This window comes from Natator depressus, chromosome 3 (genome assembly GCF_965152275.1).
Source record: "Natator depressus isolate rNatDep1 chromosome 3, rNatDep2.hap1, whole genome shotgun sequence".
In the NCBI taxonomy this organism is placed as follows: domain Eukaryota; kingdom Metazoa; phylum Chordata; order Testudines; family Cheloniidae; genus Natator; species Natator depressus.
The window spans coordinates 1122941-1143736 of record NC_134236.1 but is presented as its reverse complement, the minus strand read 5'-3'; the positions used below and the strand labels follow the sequence as shown (position 1 = coordinate 1143736).

Below are 20796 nucleotides of genomic sequence, written 5' to 3'. Positions count from 1 at the left end.
AAGGCCCGCCCACTTGTGCATGTGACCGGAAGTCATCGGGCTCTTGGGCCTGAGTAACCGGAAGTGTGCGTGGACGTTACTTCCCGCTGCGCCAATAGGCTGCGGAGGGGCGGGCTGGAGGCGGTGGCACAGGTACGGGGGGGATGGGCGGTGTTAATGACGTCACCGGGCGTTGTTCTCACCAGGGGACCCCGGGGGTGTCAGCGGGGCGGGGTCACGTGGGGCGCAGGCACAGCTGGGGGGGGTCAGGTCACGTGGGGAGGTCAGGTCACAGGGGCAGTAGGGGTGGGGTCAGGTCACGTGGGGGGGTCAGGTCACGGGGGGCTGTCACAGCTGGGGGGTGGGGTCACAGGGGGCAGTGGGGGGGGTCAGGTCACCGGGGGCTGTCACAGCTGGGGGGTGGGGTGGGGTCAGGTCACGTGGGGGGGTCAGGTCACATGGGGGGCTGTCACAGCTGGGGGGTGGGGTCACAGGAGGCAGTGGGGGGGTCAGGTCACAGGGGGCTGTCACAGTGGGGTCAGGTCATGGGGGGGTCAGGTCACGGGCGGGAGTCAGGTCATGGGGGGCTGTCAGCTGGGGGGTCAGGTCACATGGGGGGCTGTCACAGCTGGGGGTGGGGTCAAGTCACAGGGGGCAGTAGGGGGTGGTGTCAGGTCACAGGGGAGCTGTCACAGCTGGGGGGGTGGGGTCAGGTCACATGGGGGGGGTCAGGTCACATGGGGGGCTGTCACAGCTGGGGGGTGGGGTGGGGTCAGGTCACGTGGGGGGGGTCAGGTCACATGGGGGGCTGTCACAGCTGGGGGGTGGGGTCACAGGAGGCAGTGGGGGGGTCAGGTCACAGGGCAGTAGGGAGTGGGGTCAGGTCACAGGGGGCTGTCACAGCTGGGGGGTGGGGTCAGGTCATGGGGGGGTCAGGTCACGGGGGGGAGTCAGGTCATGAGGGGCTGTCAGCTGGGGGGTCAGGTCACATGGGGGGCTGTCACAGCTGGGGTGTGGGGTCAAGTCACAGGGGGCAGTAGGGGGTGGTGTCAGGTCACAGGGGAGCTGTCACAGCTGGGGGGGTGGGGTCAGGTCACATGGGGGGGCTGTCACAGCTTGGGGGGCGGCACTCCGGGGGGGGGGGCTGGTCTCCGAGCTTCCCGTGAGCTGGGGGGTCCAGCTGGGAATGAGGTCCTGGGAGCTGAGCGCAGCACCCCAGCGCCGGGGAGCAGGACTGGCCCCAACGCCCCGAGTCTGCACCCCTCCCTGGGGTCCCGTAGCTGCCCAGAGACCGGGACAGCTCAGAAAGTGCCTCCTCCCAGTGGCCCCGCTTCCCTCGTGTGTCCTCGGCCAGTGACAGCGGGCCGGGGCGCTGGGTGTGTCTGTGCAGGAGATGGGGCAGCACCTGCCCCAGAGCGCCAGGGGGCCCAGCACTGGGCTCAGCATGCGCCAGGCACGAGGGGCCTGACCTCTTCCTGGTAGGCGCTGGCGCTCTCAGAGAGGAGAGACCAGGTGAAGTCTGGCAACCCCACACCGCCTAGGGCCAGCCCTTCATCCGGGGGTGAGAGGCGTCTGTGCTGGGCCCATGTAACGAGCTTCAGGAAGGGGGTGCAGTTTAAGGCCAGTCACCGGACACTTTCCCATTAAGAGCTTGAAAAGAAAATCCTCTTCCTTGGCTTCTCCTCCTGCCCCCGCCCAGCCCCCAGCACTGGGGCACGCAGGCAGGGAGGGGAGTGAGGAGAGACCAGCGAAGGGCATTTCGGCTCTCATTAAATCTCTGCTAGAGGCTTCCCAGCAGCCAGGGCAGCCGGCCTGGGCAAGTGCCTCGCTGGGTGGATTTGTTGCCTGCAGCCACAGCTTTTGGACTCAGAGACTTTAGGGCCAGACGGGCCAGTTGTGATCATCTAGCCTGACCTCCTGCATATGGCAGGCCACAGAACCTCACCCCCCCCACCCTGTGGTAGATCCAGAGCCTCTGGCTGAGTCACTGACGTCCTCAAATCATGGTTTAAAGACTTCACGTGACAGAGACTCCACCATTCACACAACTTCAAACCAGCGAGTGACCTGGGCCCCAGGCTGCAGAGGGACGCGAACCTCCCCCCTGCCCCCCCCACCCCAGGTCTCTGCCAATCTGACCCGGGGAAAATTCCTTCTAAGCCCCAAATCTGGGGATCAGTTAGACCCTGGGCATGTGGGTGAGACCCACTAGCCAGACACCTGGGAAAGAATTCTCTGCAGCAATTCGGAGCCCTTCCCTCCCGGTGCCCCATCACTGGCTGTTGGGGAGATTTCCTGCTAGCGGTCGCAGATCAGCTCCATACCATCGTAGGCAGCCCCATCACACCACCCCCTCCATAAAATGATCACACTCAGGCTGGAAGCCAGTTCGGGGTTTTCCCCCACTGCTCCCCTTGGGCGGCTGCTCCAGAACTTCACTCCTCTGGTGGTGAGAAACCTCCATCTAATTGCAAGTCTGAACCTGCTGATGGCTAGTCTCTAGCCATGTGTTCCTGTGCCCACATGGGCGCTTTGCTTCAATAACCCCTCTCCCAGTCCGGTGTTTATCCCTGGGATGGATTTGGAGAGAGCAATCCCATCTCCCCTCGGCCTGCGTCTGGTCAGGCTAAACAAGCCGAGGTCGTTGAGTCTCCTCCCGTAAGGCAGGTTCTCCATTCCTCCGATCAGCCTCGTCGCCCTTCTCTGCACCTCTTCCAGTCTGAATTCATCGTCCTTCCCCGTGGCAGAGCAGCCCTGCCCACAGTGCTCCAGCTGAGGGCTCACCAGTGCCTGGTATAACGGTACTAACACTGCCCCGTCTCTCCGGGAAATCCCTCGCCTGATGCACCCTAGGACTGTGTTAGCCTTTTTCACGGCCGCATCACGCTGGCGGCTCCTAGTCCCCCTGTGCTCAACCCCTACACCCTGGTCTCTCCTCCTCCATTGCTTCCAAGGGAGACGTCCCCAGCTTAGAGCAGGGATTCTGGTTGTTAGTCCCCAAGTGTGTGACCTGGCACCTTGGCATGGATATCTCAGCTCTCCACCCTTGGTTTGGGTCTGCTTGGCACTGGGCTGCGGGAGCAGGTGGTGCTGGAGATGAGTGTGTCGTGGGGCAGTTACCCACCCGTGCCCAGTGTGGTGCTGTGAGCACTGGCCTACAGGAGGACACAGGACTGAAGCCTGACCTGGTGTACATGTGGGCCCTGCCCTAGGCGCTCTCACACTGGCCGGGGGCTGATTCTCCTCCACTTCCTGCCCTGGGAGTCTGTGCCACCATTAAACAGACGCAGTCTCTCACTTGCCATGCCGGCCACTGGGAAGGCTGCAGAGGGGACTGCTGGGCGAGGAGGGGGAACAGGGCAGTGTGACTTACCTCTGTCTTCTCTTATCCAGCTGGCTACAGGCGGGATGGCAGCGCTGTGGAGGTCGTACCAGCGGCTCATGGCCCAGCACCCCTGGAAGGTGCAGATCCTCACAGCTGGTAAGAGCCTCTGGCTGTTCCTTCGAGTGGCTCTGCCTGGGGCTTTCTCGGAGGAGAGTTGCTATGAGGCTGAGCACGGGGCAGGCCTCAGGCCCGGGAACTGCAGGGTGGAGTGAGGCAAAGGTGCGTGGAGTGAGCTGGGTCTCATGCTCCGGAGCTGGGATCCTTCTAGCTGCTGTCTGCGCTCGGGTCTGGGGACAGAGAATGCTGCGCCCCAGGGGCTTGAGAGGTGGGCAGGGGGACAGGCTGAGTGCTGCTGCTGGGCAGCTGGCCGTAGCCAGGGGCACGGGCAGGCAAGAGGCCTACCTAGGCTGGGCTGGCCCAGCTCCTTACCCTTGATGCCCTGGTATTACCAGGACCTGGCTGAACGTGCAGAGTTGCTGCTTCGGGGCCGAGAGCAAAGCTGGTGGATGGCTAGGAGCAGCCATTTGGGATGTCCCCTCGCCAGCAAGTGAGCCAGGGCCTCCCCCCGTGCCTCCCCTCTGCTTGGGGTTGCTGGGGAAGGTGCTAGTTCCAAGTCTGACATGTGAGCCAGCCTCGGGAGGGGCTGCAGGTATGCATGGCTCACACACATGTCTGTCCTGTGCGCGTCTGTCACTCACCCAGCCCAGCCCTGACTGCAGCTTCAGCGGTGACTGCTGGGCTGTATTGGGGAGGGTGGGGGGCCCAGGGACCCTTTCAGTAGGCTCACAAGCCTCCTGCAGGTGCTGGGCCCCCCACCCTCCCTAAGGATCCCCACACCTGAGCCAGTCTGTTTACATGACAAATCTGAGGAACTGTCCCAGACTGTGGTGTTAGCAGAGGAGGTCTGGGAACAAATTGAGAAATTACACAGCAGTACGTCCCCAGGACCAGAAGGTATCACCCAAGGGTTCTGAAGGAACTCAAATATGAAATTGCAGAACTGCCAGCTGAGGTGTGTAACCTATCGCTTAAATCAGCCTCTGGACCAGATGACTGGGAGCTAATGTGATGCCAATTTTTAAAAAGGTTTCAGAGGAGCAGCTGTGTTAGTCTGTATCCGCAAAAAGAACAGGAGGACTTGTGGCACCTTAGAGACTAACAAATTTATTAGAGCATAAGCTTTCGTGAGCTACAGCTCACTTCATCGGATGCGTAGAATGGAACATAGAGTAAGAAGATATATATATACATACAGAGAAGGTGGAAGTTGCCAAACAAACTGTAAGAGGCTAATTAATTAAGATGCGCTACTATCAGAGGCGATCCTGGCAATTACAGGCTTACTTGGAGTCCTTATGGTTAATTCTCTGAAAATATCCACTCAGTGTGCAGCGGCAGTCAAAAAAGAGAACAATGTTAGGAACTGTTGGAAAGGGATAGATAATAAGACAATGAATAACATAATGTCACTCTAGGAATCCACCTTGAATACTGCAGGCAGTTCTGGTCGCCCCATCTCAAAAACGATACATTAGAATTGGAAAAATAAAGAGAGAGGCAACAAAAATGATTGGGGGAATGGAACAGCTTCCATATGAGGAGAGATTAAAAAGACCAGGAGTGTTCAGTTTAAGGGCTCCAGAGGCAGTTACAGGCCGGTAAGCCTGACTTCACTGCTGGGCAAACTGGTTGAAACTATAGTAAAGAACAGAATTGTCAGACATATAGATGAACATGATATGTTGGGGAAGAGTCAACATGGTTTTTGTGAAGGGAAATCATGCCTCACCAATCTGCTAGAATTCTTTGAGGGAGCATGTGGACAAGGGGGATCCAGTGGATATAGTGTTCTTAGATTTCCAGAAAGCCTTTGACAAGGTCCCTCACCAAAGGCCCTTAAGCAAAGTAAGGAGTCATGGGATAAGAGGGAAGGTCCTCTCATGGATTGGTAGCTGGTTAAAAGACAAGAAACAAAGGGTAGGAATAAACAGTCAGTTTTCAGACTGGAGAAAGGTAAATAGTGGTGTCCCCCAGGGGTCTATTCTGGGCCCAGTCCTATTCAACCTATTCATAGATGATCTGGAAAAAGGGGTAAACAGTGAGGTGGCAAAATTTGCAGATGATACAAAACTACTCAAGATAGTTAAGTCCCAGGCAGACTATGAAGAGCTACAAAGGGATCTCACAAAACTGGGTAACTGGGCTACAAAATGGCAGGTGAAATTCAATGTTGGTAAATGCAGAGTAATGCACAGTGGAAAAACATAATCTCAGCTATACATATACAATGATGGGGTCTAAATTAGCTGTTACCACTCAAGAAAGAGATCTCGGAGTCACTGTAGATAGTTCTCTGAAAACATCCACTCGATGTGCAGCGGCAGTCAAAAAAGCAAACAGAACGTTGGGAATTGTTAAGAAAGGGATAGATAAGAAAACAGAAAATATCATATTGCCTCTATATAAATCCATGGGATGTCCACATCTTGAATACTGTGTGCAGATGTGGTTGCCCCATCTCAAAAAAGATATTTTGGACTTGGAAAAGGTTCAGAAAAGGGCAACAAAAATTATTAGGGGTTTGGAGCAGCTTCCGTATGAGGAGAGATTAATAAGACTGGGACTTTTCAGTTTGGAAAAGAGATGACTAAGGGGGGATATGATAGAGGTCTATAAAATCATGACTGGGCAGGGATGGTGTCCCTAGCCTCTGTTTGCTGGAAGCTGGGAATGGACGACAGGGGATGGATCACTTGATGATTCCCTGTTCTGTTCATTCCCTCTGGGGCCCCTGGCAGTGGCCGCTGGCGGCAGACAGGACAGCGGGGGAGGCTGGCATCACCCTTACCCGTTGGAGCCCATCCAGTTCCCTTACATGTAGGTAGGGGGCAAAGGCTCCCGCTGCCCCAGAGCAGAATGCGCTGGTCAGGGGCTATGGGGAGGGTGAGCCCTGAGAAGGAGCCTGGCTTCAGGGCAGGGGTGTCCCCTTCCCATGCAGCTGCTCTGTGGGGAAGTGGGTGGAGCTTGTGGCCGTGTGTGTGTTGCTGTGGGTGGGGATGTTTGCGTGTGCATCTGTCTGTGTGTGTGCGTGTCTTGCTGTGGGTGGGGTGGTGTGCATGTGTCTCTGTGCGTACGTGTGTCCGTGTTTGCGTGTGTGTGTGTGTGACTTTGGGTGGGGACGTGTGTCTGCGCGCGCGTGTGTGTGACTTTGGGGGGGGACGTGTGTCTGCGCGTGTCTCTGTGCATGTGTGTGCGTGTGTGTGTGTTGTACTTAAAGTACTGCACAGGATCTTTTCGGGGGAATAAGGCAAAGCGCCGCATTTATTGGTGACCCATGTATCAATCAGCGCTGTGCCGTAGGCGTATGGTCCATATCACACTCCTGCGCTCACACAGAAGCACACTCTGCTTGTTACTGTTACCAACTAGTTGCTCCCCTTAACTTCACTGGCCAGGTGAGTTAGACGCGGGAGGGGTGGAGCCGGGCTTCTGCCGATCTGGGTCGATGCTCCGATGTTGAGAAGACGAGACCCGGGGTCCCCTGCAGGACAGCTCACATTTATAGCTGCTTCCCTCTCATGCAAATCTACCCCAGATTCCAAATCTGTGTCTGTGTCAGCTGGTCACCTGTGGCGCCTCCTTCTGGGTGTTGTCTTCATGCTGCCATGTTTATTTTCAAAGAGGGTGTTTTCAGAAGAGGGTGCTCGCTTCTCACCCCCAAGGCCGTCAGTACGTCTGATCTTTAGCGAGCCCACTTGACAAGTTTCATTGTTTTGGGGTCTGGCTTCCATCCCCTCTCCACCCGTTGCAGTGGTCTGGAGGTGCTGCCTTCCACGCCTTACTCATTCACACCTCCTTCATTCAACAGGGCAATTGATTAAAAGGGGGGAGATCTTATTCTACTCCTAGCGAAAAGACGTTTCTTCTAATTTAACTATCCTTAGGGGCTATCACATTATACCAAGGCTCAATACAAAGTTTCTATATAAGGGTTTGATGCCAAGTTCCTATACCAAAGGACTAGATACAAAGTTGTATGAAAATAGAGGTTATATATGAAAAGATAATACAAGGTTATATGAAGAGGCATAATACAAAGTCATATGAAAGTTCTGCGAAGACGCTTAATGCAGAGATTTATCTGCACGTGCGTTTGTGTGTTGCTGGTGTGGGGATGCATGCGGGTGTCTCTGTGTGTGGGGTGTTGCTGTGGGTGCAGACGTGGGGCTGGGGCGCTGGAAGTGCTCTGCCGGAGGCTGCGCTGGGCTGGGGGTTGGAGGCCAGCCCGCGTTGGAGCGCTGGGTGTGCCGTGCCCAGTGGGGCCTGGCCATGCTCTGGGGTGGGGAGGTTGCAGGGCAGGAGCCCCCAGCTGCATGCGCCGGGGCTGCCGGCCTGTCAGTGAGCAGGGCAGGGAGTCACCTTCTGGTGGGTGTTTGGCCTTGGCGGATTCGCATTCCCCCCACCCCTGCTTGAGTGGCAGGGGCGGGGCGCTGAGGTGGGCAGCAGCTTTGGCCAGTCACAGGTGTCCCCTCCCTGCCAGCCCCAGCACCCCACTGTTCCTCCCTTAGGCACCCCAGGCCAGGCCTGAGCTGTCGGGCTGCAGCCAGGAGAGGGCAGCACACGCTCAGGTTGAGGCGCCCTCCAGGGCTGAGCTCACGTCTAAAGGGGTCTCTGGCGTCTAAGGGGGTCTCTGGCTCCGTCTGGGAGAGGCCAGGCACTGCCTGCTCTCCCCTGCCCTTCCTCAGAGCTCAGCTGCTGTGCTGGGGCTGCAGCTATCTACAGGGGTCACTCCTGTCCTGCAGCTCCCCAGGGATGTGCGCCGGGCGGGCTCGGGCTCGGCCCTGAGGCAGGCTGGGTGGCCCAGACTATGTGCACAAGACTGTTCTGAGCTAGGCCCAAGACAGCCTGGCTAGGCTGGGCACTGTCCCACCCGGAGATCTGCCAGGCTGGTCCCTGGAGCTCTCTGTTCCCCTTTACGCAGTGCTGTGCCTTCAGCTTGGCTCTGGATCTGTGCCCACCTGGGAGAGCAGCCCTGGCCCCTTTCACCAGCCCTCCTGCTGCTCCTGGGTCTGCCCCGAGTGGGGTCGAGACGGGCAGCCCCTGCAGAGAAACAGGCTCCTGCCCAGAGCTGCAGCCCTGGGTCCCCAGTCCCTGCCAAGTCTGGGGGCAGGGACCTTGCGTGAGTATGAGGAACTGGAGGACGATAAGGGCCAGGCTCCAGGAGCCCCGAGTGGGCTAGCGGAGGGGCAGCCTGGCGCTGGGGGGGCAGGCACCCACCCTGGCAGCTGGCTCGGAGCACCAGGGGGCTCCAGCAGGGAGCAGAGTGAGGCTGTGTGCCTGGGACAAGCTTGGGTGTTACTGGCACCGGGCGCAGGGTTCCCTGGCCACCCTGGATTAACCCCTTTGTGCCGTGGAGCAGGAGCAGGGCTTGGGGCAAGACGCTGACACCAGGCCATTGGCCAAAGCCACCTGGGGCATCAGGGGGGCATCTCTTTGCGGCTCTGCAACAGCCGATGGGGCCAGAAAGTGGACTTGGAACCAGACTGCCCCTTCTTACCCAGTCAGCACAGCCGCTCAGATTCCTGCCCCCGGGCCCTCCCCTGCTGCCAAGGTCAGCTCAGTGGGCTGACCTCGCACAGACCAGGCAGGGCCTGTAACCTCTCAGACGACCCCTCCTCCCCACCCGGCGCACAAGAGGCCATGGGGGGCTTGGTTGTTCATGCGTAAGAAGACTCAGTCCCTGCTTTAGTGCAGATCTTGGCAGCTCCCTGAGCAGTGACGGACCCGCCGGTGTGGTGAGCAGGATGCTCCGTGCCCTGTTGCCTGTTTGGTGGAGCAGGTGGTGTGTGGCAGGGGGTTGGGTCTGCTGGATGCCCAGGCTGGAGAGGGTTTTCCGCCTCGTGGCAGGAGTGGGGGGGCATCTCTGGACTCGAGGCTAAGGTGTGATGTGCCCCTCTGCCCACAGCGGCCTGGTCTGTGTGGAGGCAGCGGGCATGAACTGGACAAGCACAGGCTGGGTAGCTTACCCACGAGATGGCTAGGGGGTGATTTTGTACCTACGTGGGGAGAGGGCGCTGCAGCCTAGCAGCCAGAGGCAGAACAAGGGCCAGCGGCTCGCAATCTTTCCAGACGACTGTGCCCCTCTCCCCAGGCTGGTTTGTCTCGTGTACCCCAAGGTTCACCTCACTTACAAACCACTTGCTAATAAAATCAGACATAAAAATCCAGGAGTGTCCCAGCCACACTGTTACTGACAAATTACCGATCTCTCACTGTCACCACGGAACAATAACCAACTGGAACAGAACTCCCGTACTTACGGTCAGTGTCTAGTGTCCGTAGAGCAGTAGAAACAAGTCACTGGCTAGAGGAAATGTTAGTTTGAGCTGACTTGGCTAGTGCTTTTTATGTAGCCTGTTGTAAGACCATGGCGATATCTAAAGGAGTTCAAGTACCCGCTGGCGAGCGCTGGGTACCCCCAGGGTGCACGTCCCCCCCGGGTCGAGAAGCACGGAGCTAGAGAACTCCAGACGGAAAGAAGGCGCAGAGGTCTCACCGTGGGGGTAATTCCAGCACTTGGGGTCTTTACATCCGGCCTCAGCTCTGGCTCGCCAGCAGGGCTGGGCTGGACCCAGGGCTGCTGCAGGAGGCTCCCTGGCCTGGGCCATGCAGGAGAGCAGGCAGGCCGGTCACAGTTGCCCCTTATGGCCTTCAGATGTACGACTGCCCCCTGCTGAGGCTGCATTGGCAGCGATCCTGGGGGGCGAAAGGCTCCCTCCTGTCTCCTAGGCCACGGAGCCAGTGGGAGCCCGGGGCTCAGAGCGCCAAGGGGCAGGGGCCGACCACAAGACCTGGGAGAGCAGCAGCTGCCCCCTGGGGCGGGCTCCTCATTAGTGTTACCGGAGCGCCCAGGACCCGCTGTGGGCACTGCACAAGTGAGGCCCAAGAGACAGACAGACGGACAGCTGGGCAGTGTCTTTGCACACCGCCAGCCCGGCTGCTGGGTCTCTGGAGGCCTCGTGGCAAAGTGAATGGGGGGGCAGGGAGGGGCTAGGAGCCCCCCCCACGCATGGGGGCAGCCGGGGGGAGCACCGAAAGCCTGTTAGAAATGTCACGGGTGGGCAGTGGAGCTGGCCTCAGGGAGCAGCCCTTCGATGGTAGGCGAGGGACTAGGCTGAGTGGGGACAGGCTGCACTGGGCCGTGGCCGTGATGTCTGAGGCGTTAGCGAGGAGGGATCCTGATGTGCTCGGAGTGCTGGGCTAGGACCGCGACCTTCCAGCAGCACTGTGTCTGCTGCTCAGCCGTCCCGGCCGGGGCTCGCGGGGGGTTTCCTGATGCAACGTCGGGGTCCTGCGTTTTCCCAAATATTTTCCTTTCCCAGGAGGAGAGTTGGGGCCGGGGTGTTGGCTGTGATACCTGGTGCCATGCTCCCCCAGCACCTGGGGTTGGCAGTTTGTTGTGCCCGGCCGGGGGGTCTTTGTGCATTTCCTGCTCTCGTGCCTGGGCTTGTGGCCTCCCGGCTCCAGGAGGGTTCGGGCCAGAGCCTGGCCGGACAGCAGCACCCCCTCCCCCAACACCAGTTATTGGCAGGGCACATTCGCTGGGGGGAGCTGGGTGACGGGAGCCATGTTAGCACAGAGACAGGGTCTGCTCCCGCTCCAGCTGTTTCAGCCTTGGGGTCTCCGGCGCCCGTCCCCTGGCTTTCACCTGCGTTGAGGGCAAGGCTGGCCAGGTGCCAGGCTTTGGGGCAGCACAGGGTCCTGCCTCTTGCTGCTGTGCAGGCAAGGTGAGTCTGGCGGGGAGCGGGACCAGGGGCGTGCCTGGGGGTGGGCGCTGCAAGGCAGCACAGGGCCAGCGGTGAAGGTGATGCTGCAGCCCAGCTGCTCTCTGGCTAGAGGGACCAGCCCTTGGACCCGGCAGACATTTCCAGTGGGCTGGGTTTGAAGCCCCCGTGACTGAGCCTGTTTGACTCGCTGCCTTCTGGCTCACTGTGTAACTCCCGGGGCATGAACCCCAAAGGATGTGGGTGACTCGGCTGCCCATCCGGGTGCAGAGTTAGGAGGCATTCCTAGACCGTCAGGTCCACTCCCGCTCATCTGCAGCGCTGGGACGAGAGCCCTGTTCTAATGGGCTGAAGAGGAGCTGGCTCCTAGCAGCGTCCTCCAAACAAGCCCTCATGGCGTCTCTAAGCTAGAGCCTGCTGCCCAGGGCCGCCTGCTGGCTGGGCATGGCTGGATCCCCAGCCTGTAGCACGGTGACAAAATGCAGCTGTGAGTCAGGCCTGTGCTTGCTGTTCTCTGAGCATCCCTGGGGCTTTCCGCCTGCTTTTTTCTCCTCTCCTAGCTCTGGCAGTGCGAAGCGCCAGCCAGCCAGCCTGTGTCCTGAGTGGGGCCCCGTGAGCCCCTCCTGCTCTGGCTGTCAGGGTGAGTCAGCAAAGCGGCTCCACCCTGCTCCTGGCACTAGCCCATCACGTGGCAGAGGCAGTGAGGTGCAGGGGTAGGGAGCCCTGTGTTCTACCCCAGCTCTCCTACTGACCTGCTCTGCGACCTGCTTCCCCTCCCTGCCCCCTTTGGCTGACATGGCTGTGAGGGGCAGGGCTGGCTCTCACCCACATGTAGTGCCCGGCAGGGGCAACACGTTGGAGGGACACAAAGTGGAGCACCAGCTAAGGGGGGGCACATGTCCCCCCATGTGGCCTGCACGTGAAGGACAGCTACATTATTCAGGTGCTTCTGTCCCATTGGTTCCTGGAGATAATTTTTAAGTCTTCTGAAGCTGGCGAATGAGTTCTGGATGATACAGCCACAATGAGAAGGATTCTTATACCTCTGCAGTGCTCTGGAAAGATAGTGCTTCCAAAGTACTGAAAATGAGTCCAGGAGCTCTTTCTTGGTGGATAACAGCTAATTTAGGCACCATCATTTTGTATGTATAGAATCATGGAAGGTCAGGGTTGGAAGGGACCTCAGGAGGTCATCTAGTCCAACCCCCTGCTCAAAGCAGGACCGATCCCCAACTAAATCATCCCAGCCAGGGCTTTGTCAAGCCTGACCTTAAAAACTTCCAAGGAAGGAGATTCCACCCCCTCCCTAGGTAACGCATTCCAGTGCTTCATCACCCTCCTAGTGAAAAAGTTTGTCCTAATACAGGCAGTCCTCGACTTTACGACGTTCGCGTTACGACGAGTGGCACCGATGCCGTTTATACATGGACACCCTGCTTTGACTTTCTGACACCAATTTTGACTTTACGATGCGTGAGCTGGCGCAACACCACGCCAGCGCACGAGTTCATGCACGCACTGGCATTCTGCGCCGCCCATCTCCCTGGCTCAAGAACTCCGTAGCCGTCCCGACGCCATCTTTACACGTTGATCCTTTGTGCTGCCACACTTCCTTAAAAGTTAGTGTTTCTTTGCCCATAATAATGGCAGAAAAGCGAAAATCTGGTGCAAGTGATGTTTCTTCTTCTACGAAACGTAGAACAAGTACTATGGAAACAAAAATGGAAATAATTAACAGGTCCAAGAAAGGTGAGATGCCAACTGAAATTGGTAAAGCTTTGGATATCCCCCGAACAACTATCATGACCCTCCTGAAAGACAAGGTATGAATTCAGGAACATGTTAAGGGCTCGGCTCCTATGCAATCAACTGTGATAACTAAGCCACACGTTGGACTTATCGTCCAGGTTGAGAAACTGTTAACTGTTTGGCTGGAAGATCAAAATGAATGCTGGGCTCTGGTGAGTTCAGGCCGAATTCAGGAGAAGGCCGGGAGTCTTTACGATGATCTAAAGATACAACAGGGGGAGAGTTCCAATGCTGAGCCTTTTAATGCCAGTAGGGGCTGGTTTATGCGGTTTAAAGCCAGGGCCAATTTGCACAACATCAAGGGCTCAGGTGAAGCAGCTGATGGGGAGGCAGCTTGTGTTTTTCCTGAAACAATGGCTGAGAGCATTGAAGGGGGCTGGGGAGGATTGTGCTCAGCAAGTTTTGAATGTTGATGAAACTAGGCTCTTTTGGGGAAAAAAATGCCACCGAGAGCCGACATGGCCAAAGAGGAGAAATCCGTGCCAGGGGACAAAGCTGCTAAAGAGAGGCTCACTCTTTTCCTCGGTGCAAATGCTGCAGTTGACTTCAAACTTAACCCTTTGCTTGGATACCATTCGGAAAACCCCAGGGCTTTCAAGGGATAGTCCAAGGCGTTTCTCCCAGCGATATGGAAATCCGATCCTAAGGCATGGGTCAATCGGAACATTTTTGAAGATTGGTTTAATCATCATTTTATGCCAAGCGTCGGGGATTATTGCAGCAAAAACCATCTTGCATTTAACGCATTGTTAATCCTTGACAATGCTCCTGGTCATCCAACCATCCTTGATGACCTGCATCCTGACATCAAAGTGGTGTTTCTGCCCCCCAACACCACCTCACTGTTGCAACCAATGGACCAGAGGGTAATTGCATCCTTCAAGGCCCACTATCCCAGTGTGACGAAGTGGGAATGTTCTTAATGTTTCTCTGAATACTGTGTGAGTGCCTCAGTTTCCCCTATGAAGTTCTTAAGTATCTAGGTGGTGGGATAAGCTGGGTGATTGTTGCAGAGCCCAGTGTGAAGGTGTCTGCACAGAGAATGGCCGACACCCTGTCTCCTGGCCACTGATGGCCTGGCCGCCTCCTCTGCAAGGTGCCAACTGAAGGTGTTGGAGAACAAAGAGATCAGGTGGCCTCGTGGCCTGGGAAAGAGACAAAGGCTGGAGGAGGGGTGGGAGAGTTTCAGTTTGGAGCTGGCTGGGGAAATGGAGGGAGGCCCAGATGGGGCTCTGGCCTCCCTGGCCCCGAAGACGGACCTGACTGAGGGGTCCTGTTCTCTGTACCTACAAGCTCTATTTTAGACCATGTTCCTGTCTTCTAATAAACCTTCTGTTTTACTGGCTGGCTAAGAGTCCCATCTGACTACAGAATTAGGGTACAGGGCCCTCTGGCTTCCCCAGGAGCCCCGCAGGTGTGGACTTGCTGCGGGAAGTGCACGGTGTAAAGAGGAGATGCTGAATGCTCCGAGGTCAGACCCAGAAAGGTTGAAGCTGTGTGAGCTTCTTGCCCTGGAGACAGTCTGCTCACAGAGAGGAGGCTCCCCCAGAGTCCTGACTGGCTTCTGTGACGAAGTGGGACTGTTCTTAATGTTTCCTCCGAATATTGTGGGGGTGCCTCAGTTTTCCCTATGCAGTTCTTAAGTATCTAGGTGGTGGGGAAAGGGTGTATGATCACTGCAGAGCCCTAGAGGGCAGGTGTGTGCAGGGGTCTGGACACAGAGGATGGCCGACACCCTGTTTCCTGGCAACTGATGGCCTGGGCCCTTCCACCCTGCAAGGTGAGAGCTAAAGGGTTGGAGAACAAAGGAATCCGGTGCCCTCCTGGCCCGGGAAAGGAACAAAGCAGTTCCAGAGCATCGCCCGGGCATTCCGTGACAGCTTCGTATGGAGTAGTTCCAGAGCATCGCCCGGTGACTCTGTGACACCCAGGCCATCAGGGCAAATGAGAGGAAGGTGGATCAACTCTGAAAGAATTCTGGAAGGCCTTCAGCATTTACCATGCAGTTAAGAACACTGGTGAGGCATGGAATGTAGTCAAACAATCCAGTTTGAATGGTGTTATGGAGAAAATTGTGACCTGATTTTGTGTCGGACTTCCAAGGATTCACAAACACTGTTGGGGAGGTGACCAACACTGTTGCTGAAATGGGCAAAGAACTCAACTTAGACATTGCACCCGAGGATGTTGATGAGTTGCTGGCATCACATTCTGAAGAATTAACTAATGAGGACCTCATTGCTTTGGAAAAGCAAAAAGTGGCAGAAGAAGATGCACCCACTGTTGAAGAGACTCCTCCTCGTAAAGTCTTGACAACAAAAGTCTTGGCTGAGGCATTTCAACATTTGGAAGCTGCCATGTCCTTGTTTGAGGAACACGACCCCAACATTGAGTGTAGTGCATCTGTGAATAGGAGCATATCCAACATGTACAGGAAAAGAGGAGAACATCTTTCACACTTCCTTGGACACTGTAGTCAGGTCGAAGACTCACCAGTGCGGCACCTCCTACTGCTCATCGGGGAACTAGCTCTTTTCCAGCGTACCGAGCACCCTCTGTAGGCCGGTGTCTAACCTGTGCTGGCCCCGTGTCCCTCCTGGACCCTGGTGCCCTTTCCCTCAGGGTTCTGCCCTAGCAGTACCCCCACCCTATTTCCAGGCTGCCCCTCTGCAGCCCCAGTACCTTTCGTAGGCCTTCAAGGCCTGCGGCCTGGGGGTTTACCAGGCTGGAGCTCCCCAGCTCCCTTTGCCCTTCTGCAGCCCTGCTCCGCTTCAGGTACCTTGTTCCCAGGCAGCTAGCCCTTGACCTGGGGGCGCTGTGCTGCAGGGAGAGGGGCAGGGACTGAGCTGGGGGCACTGTCCTCTCATGGTCAGTGTTGGCCTTGCCTTCTGCCTGAGAGCTCAAGATACAGGGCTAGAGTGAGACTCCTTCAACTCCTGGCCCCCAGCCCTCTTATCAGAATTTGCTGGCCACACCTGTGGTCAGCTACTCCCTCAGCTTCCCCCAACTGTTCTCACTCCATTTCCAGCTGCAGCCCTCTCCAGGGCTGCTTTTAACCCCCTGTTCTGCAGGAGTGGGGCAGCCGCCCCACTACAGACACTTACTTTTAGTCCTTCCAAATCACCTCAAAAACCCCACCCAATTAGACCCACCCATGAGCTCAGAAGAAGGTGTCCCATCTCCTTCTTCATTCCTTTCATAGGCTTCTTAAACTACAAATCAAATGACAGGATCAGCAATGCCCAGGAACCAATTGTGTCGTAAGTCTGTACTGGACTGCCTGTACTATATTTCTTTATGTATGTTTAGCTTATTGTGTGATTGTTTTATGTCAGCATGATTGCTATTTACAATATAAACACATTGCTGTAGCTATATTACTCGTGTACAATTGATTGAGTACAAAGTCTGGGTTATTTTGGTTAAAATAGCGTATTGGGCCTTGGTTCCATGACCCAGTTATAACACTGGTTCCTATGGGAAATCGGTTCCGAGTTACGATCTTTTGACTTAAGATGCAATTTTCAGGAACCAGTTGTGTCGTCAGTCCAAGGACTCCCTGCCTGTATCCAACCTAGACCTCCCCCACTGCAACTTGAGACCGTTGCTCCTTGTTCTGTCATCTGCCACCACTGAGAACAGCCGAGCTCCATCCTCTTTGGAGCCCCCTTTCAGGTAGTTGAAAGCAGCTATCAAATCCCCCCTCATTCTTCTCTTCTGAAGACTAAACATCCCCAGTTCCCTCAGCCTCTCCTCAGAAGTCATGTGCCCCAGCCCCCTAATCATTTTTGTTGCCCTTCGCTGGACTCTCTCCAGTTTGTCCACATCCCTTCTGTAGTGGGGGGCCCACCAGTTCGGATTGGATTTTGCCATGTGCATTACTTTGCATTTAACATTGAATTTCACCTGCTATTTTGTTGCCAAGTCACCCAATTCTGTGAGTCCCTTTGTAGCTCTTTGCAGGCCGCCTGGGACTTAACTATCTTGAGTAGTTTCGTAGCATCTGCAAACTTGCCCCCTCACTGTTCGCCCCTTTTTGAGGACCATTCATGAGTATGCTGAGCAGCCCTGGTCCCAGTGCAGACCCCTGGGGACACCACTATTTACCTCTCTCCATTCTGAAAATGGACCATTATTCCTGCCCTTTGTTTCCTGTCTTTTAACTGGAGGGCCTGGGAATGCTTTCAGGATCAACTCAGGATCCTTAATTTAATTTAATGACCAGCCTTTTCTTATCTTAATCACCCTGCCTCTGTTTATACACAAATGCTCTGCACCAAGGGTGGAAGTTTTCCCAGCACAGAACTCTACATTCCACACTCAAGCTCTGACTCCAGGGTGCTGCTGGGCCCTTGCCCCTTCCAGGCGATTGGGGAGGGGCATGTGACCCTTAGGGCCCCCCCCAGCATCTCCCTGCCCCAGTCAGATGGGGCTCGTGCGCCGTGGATGCTGCTACGTACGGCAGGTGCTAAGAGCTCTGCCCAGGTCTAGCCAGATCCCCCCCGACAGCGCCTGGGCTGGCCCCTGGCTCCTGCCATGCACCACCACACATAGGCTTGTTTGGCCAAAGTGCCCAGGCTGGGGGCACCGGTCAGCCAGCGATGAGCCAGACCCCCGTGCCATGTGCTGGGGGGGGGCTGGCGGGCACATGTGCCCTGCAGAGGTGCAGCCTGTGTGGGGCCCATGGGGCTGTTCCTGGGGGGCAGGCTGGGCTCCCCTGGCAGTGCTGCCCTGCGGTGGTTTTGCTCAGCTGTTTCCCTGGGATGCAGCGATTTAATCTCCCTAAAAGGGTTGGTGACGTGTTGTTTGCTGAGGGGGGAGGTGGCATAAATCCTGGCGCGAGCCTGGCGCTGGGCCATGTTTACCCAGCGCAATCCCGCAAATGGCTCCTTGGCCTCAAGGACGCTCTGCCGCCCACCCCTTGTGCTGCCATCAGCTGTTTTGGGAGGCGGCAGGATGTGTGTGAGAGCTGCTGCTGTCAGTGGGGCCCGTTAGCCTGGCTCCTTCGGGGGGCACGGCAGCCACCAGAGCACCCGCCACGTTCCCCAGCAGCCTGGCTGGGGAGTGCAGGGCCCAGACAACTGGCCCGTGGCTGCAGAGGGCACCCACACTCGTCCTCACCCCCGAGTGTGAGACGCTCCAGAGGGGTCTGTGTGTGCGTGCGAGCGAGTGTGAGGCACCCCAGAGGACTACATGCACACACCCTGAGTGTGAGGCGCCCCAGAGGGCTCTGTGCAAGTGTGCTCACACACTCACACACACACACACATGCACACCCAGAGGGTGTGAGCGAGTGTGAGCTGGCTAAGAGACCTCAGCTGCGCATGGGTGTGCTGGCCACTCTGGCTGGTCTCTGCTGGTGGCTGTGCTTCCCCGCCCTCCATCTCCCATGCTATGCAGCTGCCACTGTGGTCAGCTGCTTTCTACCTGGTTTATTTTTCTCCTATGTGTGTGGTGGGGAGCAGTGTGGTCACCAGGCCGAGGGGGTGGGGAAGGGCGGGCTGACCGGGTAGGGGAGTGGTGGGCCGGGGCAGGCCAGGCGGGTCAGACCAGGGCACGTGGGAAGTGGTGGATGGGGAGCGGTGGGCCGGGGCAGGCCAGGCGGGTCGGACCAGGGCGGGTGGGAAGTGGTGGATGGGGAGCGGTGGGCCGGGGCAGGCCAGGCGGGTCGGACCAGGGCGCGTGGGAAGTGGTGGATGGGGAGCGGTGGGCCGGGGCAGGCCAGGCGGGTCGGACCAGGGCGGGTGGGAAGTGGTGGCATCTGCACCTCCCGCTCTGCTGACACCCTGCAGAGTCATGGCCCCAGGCAGGTGTCCTGCAGGGCGAGGGGGCTGGGCATAGAGCACCGACTTGTCTGGGACCCAGAAGAAACGGGTTCAGTTTCCAGCTCTGCTACAAAGTCCCCATGTGGCCTTGGACAAGGGACGTCAGCTCACTGCACCTTACTCGTAAGACGGGCCTGGGCTTCCTCACCTCGCAGGGGTGCTGCGGCGTTAGAGTGCTGCGCGTGTGAGGTGCTCAGGCACTGCGGTGACGGGTCACAGCAAGCAGGCAGCAGTACCTAAGGGACTGTTTAGCCAGAGAGACCAGGGCAAGCGCTAGCCGTGTGCACAGCATGGAGAGGATTGCACCACAGCTAGCAGTAAGCATTTCACAAGGACCTGCGATCGCTAACGGCATCTCTCCATAATGTTACCCAGCAGAGCTGGGTTGGGCCTCCGAGGGGTGAATGAAAAAACGGCAGGGGAAGGACACCCGCCAGGCTCTCCCAGGGCGGTGGGATGAGCAGTGGGGCCGGAAGGTCATTGCTGCCATGTTCCGCGGCTGTGATGCGGGCGGCCAGAGGAGGAGGCGGCTGCATTAGGGAGTGGCCCTGGAGGCAGAGCGGGAAGCGGCAGCTGCGTGAACTGGGTGAACGTTGGCAGAGAGGGGAAAAGGGGAGGAGGTGGGGGAAGCCTACGGGACAAAGGGGCACTTAGGTTTCTGCCAGTCGGCGCAATTAGCTCTCTGCTGCCATCTACTGATGAACTGGAGGAAAGAATTCCTGAGCAGAGCTCGTTAGCAGAGACGCTCGTTGGGCCAGGGCGATGGGTTACATCCACTCGTCTGGGCTGTGGGGTGACGAGCGGTTACTGCCGGTGTCGTGTGCTGTGCTGTTGTAACCTCCCTGCTGAGCTTGGGGGCCAGGCACTGGTGGCCTATGGGAGTTTGCCACGTGCAGACAGGACCCTGCCAGTGGGGTGCTAAGGAGACATTTGTCCCCGGGAAGGTGGGAAACTGAGGCAGAGGCTGTGGGCCAGGGTGCTGTGGGGTGGAGGGGAGCTGTGGTGGCTGCGGTCCCGCTGTCAGTCTCACAGGACCCAGTGCTGGTGAGGGGAGATCTCCGGCCAGGTTTCTGGGTGGGGCCAGGCCGGTTTTGTCCGTAATGTTAAGCGGAATCCCTGGCGATGGCCCTGCCCGGCCCTGGGGGCTGTTGACACGCCCAGCAAAGGGTCAGTTCCGTGCACAGCGGCGTGTCCCGCAGCGCCAGCAGCAGCTCCTGGCTGCCCCGGCCCGGGCTCTCTGCTGAGCCCCACAGGCAGAGGGCAGAGCGGGGGCCTGTGGCTGCAGCGTGCTGCTCCCTGCCCTTGGACAGGAGCCTTCGGAGGCAGGAGTGTAATTTGTAAATGGATCGTGTAATTATGGATTAATAGCCGCTGGAGAGGCACGCAGGAACCGCAGACACTGTGGCCTACTTAGACTTGGGCCTGTTTCAAAGTCCCAAGGCGAGGATGAAAAGCAGCCTGCAAGCTCCGCCCGTCAGCCAGCTAGCCAGCCCTAGCCTGCCCACCTCCCCAGCCAGCCAGCCTGTCCCGGCCAGCCAGCTGGGCCCTGTACATCTGGCTCACCCTCTGCTGGGGTAGGAAGGAGGGCACCAAAGCCAGCTCCGCGGCCGATGGCCTGAACCGTCCCGCTAGCCCATCGAGCCACACGAGAAGCCCCTGGGAGTCCTAGCTCTTGGGTCAGTCTGGACATGTGGGACTGCCCCAGGGCCATTGCTTCCGGGGTCCCTGAGCCCTGGCCTGACAGCCCAAAGCTGGGGAAGTGCTGGGCAGGCTGCAGTGCCTGTGGGCCCCGGCCCCCCGCTGTCGGGCTCCCACGTGGCAGGAAGCAGCACTGGTTGCTCTCTGCACTGCCCTTCAGGAGACCCCCAGGGGTGCCGCAGGCTGGCACGTGGCCCCACGGGTTTGGTGCCAGGCATGCAGTGCTCGAGTGAGGCTGGGCCCAGCCTGCATCAGTGCTGCTAGTCCATGTATGTGGCCTGATGCCCTGAGCAGGGGTGTGCGCAGCCCAGGAGAG

The 20796-nt window shown here is 57.7% G+C and overlaps 1 protein-coding gene across 1 annotated transcript in view; it reads left to right on the top strand.

Annotated features, from left to right (window-relative positions):
• Positions 1 to 20796, top strand: part of MPV17 (mitochondrial inner membrane protein MPV17) — a 49508-nt gene continuing 28712 nt past the window's right edge. Inside the window, exons 1-2 of the mRNA XM_074947266.1 lie at positions 1 to 132; positions 3373 to 3460. Coding sequence (XP_074803367.1) covers positions 3388 to 3460 — 73 coding nt within the window. The 5' untranslated portion in view covers positions 1 to 132; positions 3373 to 3387. The remainder of the gene's footprint in view (positions 133 to 3372; positions 3461 to 20796) is intronic.